We start from the raw sequence: 7687 nt of genomic DNA, 5'->3' as shown, positions 1-7687 counted from the left end.
CCAGTCTGTAGGGTAGCTTCCAGATGTGATTTGACATTGGATTTGTATGAGTTATTTTTTAAAAAGTGGAGGATCCATGAAGATCCGCGTTTTACCCAATCCCAAAAACCAGTAACAAAAAGCGCGCAAACACGTTTACACGTGGCCCAGCCATACACGTGGGTCACATTCACACGATGCATTTAGAAACTACTTTTCTCCACCCAAACCTCCCCCCCCAAAAAAAACCCTCCTGGGAACTGTAGTTTGTCAAGGGCGCCGGGAACTGGAGTTCCGCTGGGGACAAACTACACATCCCGGGATCCTTTGCGGCGGGGAAGTATTCGTACCGGTAGTCTCCGGGACTTCGAGGCGGCCGCTCTAGGACTACGATCTCGTCTTGTTTTAAGCCGCCGTCTTAGCGGAGGGCGGAAGTGACGTATACAAAGGCGCTGGCGGCCCCTCTGCGCCTGCGTAGGAAGGAGCGAGACCGCGAGGGATCTTGGGTGACGAAGACGTGCTGCGGGCGGAAGTCCCTTGGGTTAGAGGTCGGGAGGAGGAGCTTTAGCGGAACGTGAGTTGGGGAGGGGGCAGGTGTTGGGGGGGGCAGAGAAAGAGAGGGGTAGGTGCGTGTGGGCACCAAGGGGCGAGGAGAGGGCGCCATGGGTGCTGGGGGGGGCTCAATGGGGGAGGGGGCTCCATTGGAGGAGGTGGGGGCAAAGGGGAGCTGGGGGCCCGTTCCCCCGTCTCCACACACCCAGAGGGGAGATGGGGAGGGGGCCAGAAGATGCCCCTGCAGAGAGTTGGGGCGCCCCCCTGGGGTGACCCATAGGCAGAGGGCAGCTTCACCATGCAGAACCGTCCCTGGTTCAATCCTCCCACGCTGGCTTTTGTTCTGAGGATAGAGGGGACCCCCCCCCCAAGGAGCTGGTGGCGAGGGGCTGCTCCAAATTGGAGCCCTGAGGGGGATATAAGCAGAGCCCTTTGACAGCTGGATCTGCCCTGTATTTTCTCCTAGCTGCAGCTTCCTGGGGGCTCTTGGCTTTTCTTCAAGCAAAGCTGTGCTGGCAATTACTTGCCTTTTCTGCAGAGAGTGCCACCCCCACCCCTGCTCCTGAGCCGTGTGAGAGAAGGAGGCGATGGCTGAAGCCCTGCAGAAGAAGCTCCAGGGAGAGCTGGAGAAATACCAGCAGCTACAGAAAGGTAACTTCCACCACCACCTCTCATTTTATGTGTGTGTGTGTGTGCTACTTATAAGAAAGTATCAGAGCACCTTAGAATATTTGTACATGAAACAGTTTGAAAAGTTGAAATCAGCAGAAAAGCTCTCACCAGGTGTTTGAAAGTTGGCCGAACTCCAGTGGCAGGGAGTTCCAGGCTCGGATTCTCCTTGTTGCCAAATGCGCCTCACCAACTTGGGGGGACGAACAGTGACGCTCCTGCAGGTGACCTGAGTAATGAAGCTGGGAAATTGGGGTTCAGGTGGTCCCTGGAGCACCCTGGGCCCAAGTTGCCCAGGGCTTTGTAAATTAATGCAAGGACCTTGAACCTGGCTCAGGAATCCCATTTCCCTGCTCCAGAAGGTTATAGCAGCACCTCTCAGTTGTGAGCTTGCCTTTAAAATGTGGGAGTCTTTCCCCCCATTTCTTATATGTGTTGTCTAGACACCTATCTCGCTGGGCCCACTTAAAAGTTAAGTTCTTGGAGGTTTTGAAGCACAAGTTGGGTGGCCATCTCTCATGGATGCTTTAGTTGAGATTCCTGCTATGCTTCTGGGTTGGATTTCATTCATTCCTGTGGAAGGCCAGTCTATGTTGGTTCTAATATTTTTCCATGTGTGTTTTACACTTTTGACTGTGTGGAATTCCTTTTTTTTTTTGCTTGTTTTACTGGGGGAATCTCTTCTTCCCTGCTTTTTAAAAATAAAAATAATTATATAAGCTTTTACAAAGTACAGAAAAAATGAAAAAAATATCCAAAAATTTAAAACACAAATGATATTTCATATTTCTCTTATCATGACTCCCTTTCCCCTCCTTCTTTGGTTCCTTATGTTTTATATTATTTCCTGCATTTCCCAATTAAGTGAATTTGTTATTTACAATCTCTTCTACATACATAAATGTGTATGTGTGTGTGTATAAGTAAAATTCATATTGCTCGTTATTTATATTAAACCTACTAACGTCCTTATGTGTTTACAGTAATTTTGCAAATGCTCTATAAATGATTTCCATTCTTTCTTACAAACTTGATCTTCTTGATTCTTATTATTATTCCGGTAAGCCTCGCCCTTTCTGCATAGTCCATCAATTTCTGTGCCAGTTCTTCTTCTCTGCTTCCAGATATCAGCAAGTCCATGACGGCCCGGCAGAAGTTGGAGGCTCAGCTGACTGAGAACAATGTGGTGAAGGAGGTGAGCCCCCTTCCCCCCCCCCGGCCTTTGCAGAAGCTGCCCCTTGAGCCACCTCCCTCCCTGCTGACCTTTCCTTCCTCTGCAGGAGCTGGACCTGTTGGATTCATCAAACACAGTCTACAAGCTGATTGGGCCCGTCTTGGTGAAGCAGGACACAGACGAGGCCAAAGCCACGGTCGCGAAACGGCTGGAGTACATCGCAGGGGAGATGTGAGTGCTGCCTCCATCCGGCAGGGAGGCTCTGCTACTGCGATTTTTCATATATATAATTTTATTGGGATTCTTCTAGTAAAGGAAAGGAGAAAAGGGGGGGGGGGGAGGAAGAGACTAGGGGAAATTGTGTGCACTTGAAAACGTGGGCAGCATTAAGATAAATTCAACAGTGTAAATAAGTTTTGATGGATGCAATAATGGAAAACTGAATTGTTTAGTTTATGTAAAATGTGCTGGGATTCATAATAAATAATAAAAATAAAATTTTATTTATACCCCCCCCCCCAGTCAAAACCGGGCTCAGGGCGGCTAACACCAATAAAATTACAATAAGACATAAAAAAGAAAGCAATTAAAATACAGATTAAAATACAATATTGAAATTTAAAATGCAGCCTCATTTTAAGTAGTCCATAAATACAAACCATGAGGGAGAACAACACAGGGGTCAGACTGATGTTATGCAAAATGAACTATGGAAAGAAAAAAAGGGAAGTCGTTGATGTTTAAAGGTTGTTTAAATGATTATTCTAAATTGTTAAACGGAATGTGTGTGTGTGTGTGTGTGTGTGTGTGTGTGTGTATGAATGAGAATAAGTAAAAAACATTTTAAACGCAGAGGAAAATAGCAATAACAAAAAAGTGGCCATGAAATATAATTAAGGCTACAAAACTATATAAAGTATTTGTGAATCCATGGGTTGCTATGGCTCACTTGCTGTTCGTGACGAGGACTTAAGCACCTGTGATTCCTGCATTGCGGGGGTAGGACTAGATGACCCTTTGCATTTCTATAACGTCTGTGGGACCTTCAGGTTCAGAGACAGGCTGCCGTGGAGTTACCTTCACAAGGGGGGGGGGCGTGCCAGTTGTGACCACTAAGTGGGGTGGTTTGTACAGACCCAGGACTGGACAAACCCAGAGTGTGGCATAATAGAGCGAGCCTTGGACTAGAACCTGGGAGGGCAGGGTTCGAATCCCCACTCTTGTTGTGTAGCTCACTGGGGTTTGCCTTGGAGTCAGTCCCCATCTCTTGGCCTCACCTACCTCACAGGGTTGTTGTGAGGATGAAGTGGAGAGGAGGAGAGCTGGGCACCTTGAGCTCCTCGGAAGACAAAGCTGGCATCGGTCCATCAACCAAGTAAAAACTGAAAATGAGATAAAAGGACAGCCGGCTAGCTAGCTGGGGGAGGAGGAGACTGACGTTGACTATCAGATGCAAGGTCCGTGTTCCGGCTCTGCTGTCAGAGGGGTCACTTCTCTGAACACCAGTTGCTGGGGTTCCTCGAACTGTAGTGTTGGGAGGTCTCCCCAGGTGTCATCCAGGGCTCCCGGTGTTCTCGGCCTCCCCGGGGCTTGTGAAGCCACAAGCGCTGACCCCGCCTCCACTGTGCTATGTCGTTTCAGCAAGCGTTACGAGGGCCAGATGCAGGATTACGAGAAGAAGTCGGACCAGCAGCGGGAGACACTCGCGCGGCTGCAGCAGGAGTTCCAGAAAGCCCAGGGCAAGGGGGCCGTCAAGGCCTGAGGGGAGTCTGGGGGGTGTTGCTGGACTGTGGCTCAGGCCGTTGCGAGGCCTGCTCCGCTGGGCAGAAATAAAAGCTAGGACCAAGTCTCCCAAATCTCTCTCTCTCGGCTGATGCCTGCCTCTTTTGCACTCAGACCTCGCCATGTGCAACGGGGAGGGGGAGGCCCCTGGAAATGAGACCCCCCCTTAACACAAAGCAACAAGAGGGTGGGGGGGACATACAAAATCTGTCCCTGTGGCCTGGCATTTGTAGGGCGTCTCGACCCCACTGCTGCCTCCCGAGGAGCTCTCTCTAGGGTCAGCCTGCGGAAGCTTCAAAAAGTGGCTGGGCTGGGATCCCGGAACGGTAGAGTTGAAAGGGACCCCCAGGGCAATCTAGTCCAGCCCCCTGCCAAGGCAGGAGCAGAGCACATTCTCCGGATGAGACCCTCCTTTGGCCGACAGCCACCAACTTCTGCAAGAGCTGCCAAGCGGATGCAGGAAAACCGAGAAGGATGGGGTTTCTTGCCAACTCAGTGTGTACCGCCTCCTGCTGCCCTGGCAGAGCTTTCTAGGGAGCAGGGACATTTGGTTCGCTCTCTAGGGAAAGGAGGGAAATGTAGAGTTCGGTGGGACCTCAGGGGGCCATCCAGTCCAGCTGCCTGCTGAGGCAGGAACCTCAGCTAAAGCACCTCTGATGGATGGCCATCCAACCTCTACTTAAAAACCCCCAAGGAAGGAGATCCCAGCAGACATTCCACAGTGGAACAGCTCTTCCTGTCAGAAGGTTTAGACAGAATCCTCTTTTATTGTGACCTGAAGCCATGTGTTCGAGTCATCCCCTCCAGAGCAGGAGAAAACAAGCTTGCTCCCTCTTCCATGTGACAGCCCTTGAGGTAGAATCATAGACTCATAGAATCATAGAGTTGGAAGAGACCACAAGGGCCATCCAGTCCAACCCCCTGCCAAGCAGGAAACACCATCAAAGCATTCTTGAAATATGGATGTCAAGTCTTCGCTTAAAGACCTCCAAAGAAGGAGACTCCACCACACTCCTTGGCAGCAAATTCCACTGCCGAACAGCTCTTACTGTCAGGAAGTTCTTCCTAATGTTTAGGTGGGATCTTCCTTCTTGTAGTTTGAATCCATTGCTCCGTGTCCGCTTCTCTGGAGCAGCAGAAAACAACCTTTCTCCCTCCTCCATATGACATCCTTTCATATATTTGAACATGGCTATCATATCACCCCTTAACCTTCTCTTCTCCAGGCTAAACATACCCAGCTCCCTAAGCCGTTCCTCAGGTATCTGAAGAGGCTATCATATCTCGCATCTCCAGGCTTGGAGAGGTCCTGCCCCTCCTCGGGCCTCTAGGGCCAGGTTGCAGCTGCTCTGACCTACCTGCCTGCTTCTCTGGGGCTGGCAAAGAGCCCTGTGTTGCTCCCTGCGTCAAGTTCACATCCCCGCCAGGGACAGGTGCCTGGGAATGTTTCCAACGTAGCTGCTTTAGGCAAGAAGAGGTGAGAGGGACCTAGAAGCTGGCAGAGGAGATCCTTGGAACATCTCCAGAAGGCCAAAGAGGAGGCTTAGGATCTTTTGAGAAGGTGAAAAGGAGGCCAGGCTGCCCCCCCCCCCCACCGCTTAGTTGTAAACAGAACCTCTGAACACTGCGAAGACAGCCCAAATATTGCCATTTTGTTTTAGTGCGCTCTTCACGCCCTCAGAGGTACTCCCATCTCAGTCTGGGTCCCCAGCATAGCTGCCAAGTTTTCCCTTTTCTCGCGAGGAAGCCTATTCAGCATAAGGGGAAATCCCTTTTAAAAAAGGGATAACTTGGCAGCTATGGTCCCCAGGCTAGGCTTGAGCCCCCCCTTCTCCCCCACACAAAGCTTTTCATACCACAAAAGCTGCTTTTTATAATAATCTTTTATAGAAAGCTTCAGTGTCCCTGGTGGAGCCCAGTACAAATGTTTTTAACATTCAAAACGTGTCTTATTATTTTTCCTCCAAAGAAAGAGAAAAAAAAGTTATTGGCAGCAGGTAGAAAGTGCTTGTTGCCCGTGGGCAGCTGTGAGACGGCCCCTGCCTTCCCCCAGCGGCAGCAAGGAGCAGGCAGCAGCCCAACCGGTGCAGCTCAGCCCACAGACCGTTCAGGAAGGTGTTAAAAGGCTCCCATGAAGAAGACATTTCTCGTGTTGAAACTTAAATAGTATAAAAATATATCGGGGCTTCTGCAGAGTTTCAAATGTGTTGATGTGGAGGGAGAGGAATTGCCACCAAACAGTACACGAAAGAGCTAATTTACAAGCTGTTTAGGATAGTATATAAAATGTTAGCTGCAGGATGAGAATGAGCAGCCTGCAGGAGAGGAAATGGGAAACGCCCATCTTTCGATGGTTAAGGAAACGACCTTCCTCAAGCTGAGATCGCCTCTGGGGTTTTAAACTACAACTCCCCACCGGGTGCTGGTGGGAACTGTGGTCCAAAAGTCCTGGAATCTCAGAACTGTGACATTGGGAGGTGACACCCAGGGTCATCTAGTCCAACCCCCTGCAATTCAGGAACCAGAGCTCAATAATACCTGACCAGAAGCCCACCCAACCTCCAATGAATCATAGAATTCAAGTGTTGGAAGGGACCCCCAAGGGCCATCTAGCCTAACCCCCCTGCCATGCAAAAGTATCCATGACAGGTGTGCCATCCAACTTCGGCTTAAAAACCTTGATAGTGTTTCCTGCTCGGCAGGGGGTTGGACTGGATGGCCCTTGTGGTCTCTTCCAACTCTACGATTCTATGATTCTCCGAGGGAGGAGAAGGCGGTTCAGAAAGATGTTACTCGGAACCTCCTTGAAGTCATTGGTTGGGGTTGATGGGAAATTTAGTGCAAAACCCCAGGAGGGGATCCCAACCTGAGGATGGCTGGAGTGGAATTTGCAAAGTGACTGTCCGTGTAAAAAGGCCGCGGAAAGCCATGCAGCTAACTGAAGTTAGCTTCCGACCAGCATCAGGATCCACAGGTGACGTTTTCCCCTCGCTTTAGGAAGGACAAATTTGGCCATGGGTCAGGCCGAACCCTTCCCCACAGCCTCACAACATAGCGCCGTCTTTTAAAAAAATTAGTGTTAATTTGCACTCAGCGCAGCGATGCACGGGTGGGGCCAAGTGCACCTCAGAGTGACATGCACCCTCCCTGAGATATGGGGCAGCTGAGGTTAGCAGAGGAGGCAGTTTGCATCTGGGATCTGTGAGAAACACACACACAATTGCTCCGCTTTCCCACCGGTCCAAAAGGAAGGATCTGTGCAGCAGCCATCAACAGGGCAACCCACCAAGCCCTCCCCCCCCCCCCAGGGCCACTTGGCAACCCTCCCATTGATAGTTAAGGCACTTGGGGCAGGTGGGGTGGGGGTGGGAGGAGCCCAGACCGAGAGAAGGCGCCCACGGTAAGACAGCAACAGGAAGTGCAGAAAGCAGGTGGAAACTCTTCCAAGCAAGAGACAACATCCGTGTCTTCAACAACGCAGCCTTTTCCCCAGAGCTAGAGGGGAGGGATTTCACTAGAATCGCAGAGTTC

At 50.5% G+C, this 7687-nt stretch overlaps 1 protein-coding gene across 4 annotated transcripts; it reads left to right on the top strand.

Moving 5' to 3' along the window:
• The first annotated feature begins 425 nt into the window (after positions 1–425).
• PFDN6 (prefoldin subunit 6) lies at positions 426–4161 on the top strand. 4 transcript variants are annotated; one of them, XM_035107904.2, is made up of 5 exons: positions 426–553; positions 998–1182; positions 2325–2395; positions 2481–2605; positions 4016–4161. In XM_035107904.2, the coding sequence occupies exons 2-5, from the start codon at positions 1119–1121 to the stop codon at positions 4134–4136; spliced, it is 381 nt and encodes a 126-aa protein (XP_034963795.2). In that variant the 5' UTR covers positions 426–553; positions 998–1118; the 3' UTR covers positions 4137–4161. The 4 variants fall into 4 exon arrangements, with proteins under 4 accessions (XP_034963795.2, XP_060124854.1, XP_060124848.1 ...); XM_060268871.1 differs by having other exon boundaries at positions 441–553; positions 1070–1182; XM_060268865.1 differs by having other exon boundaries at positions 490–553; positions 1004–1182.
• Positions 4162–7687: the final 3526 nt, after the last annotated feature.

Source organism: Zootoca vivipara, chromosome 2, assembly GCF_963506605.1.
Source record: "Zootoca vivipara chromosome 2, rZooViv1.1, whole genome shotgun sequence".
Classification (NCBI taxonomy): Eukaryota; Metazoa; Chordata; class Lepidosauria; order Squamata; family Lacertidae; genus Zootoca; species Zootoca vivipara.
This window is presented reverse-complemented; position numbering and strand designations above follow the sequence as displayed.

Excerpts from the sequence above, each read along its gene's own strand:
- PFDN6 (XM_035107904.2), top strand. The coding sequence starts at position 1,119 with ATGGCTGAAGCCCTGCAGAAGAAGCTCCAGGGAGAGCTGGAGAAATAC. Across the intron at positions 1,183-2,324 it reads ATACCAGCAGCTACAGAAAG|ATATCAGCAAGTCCATGACG; the intron begins GTAACTTCCACC and ends CTCTGCTTCCAG. Across the intron at positions 2,606-4,015 it reads GAGTACATCGCAGGGGAGAT|CAAGCGTTACGAGGGCCAGA; the intron begins GTGAGTGCTGCC and ends ATGTCGTTTCAG.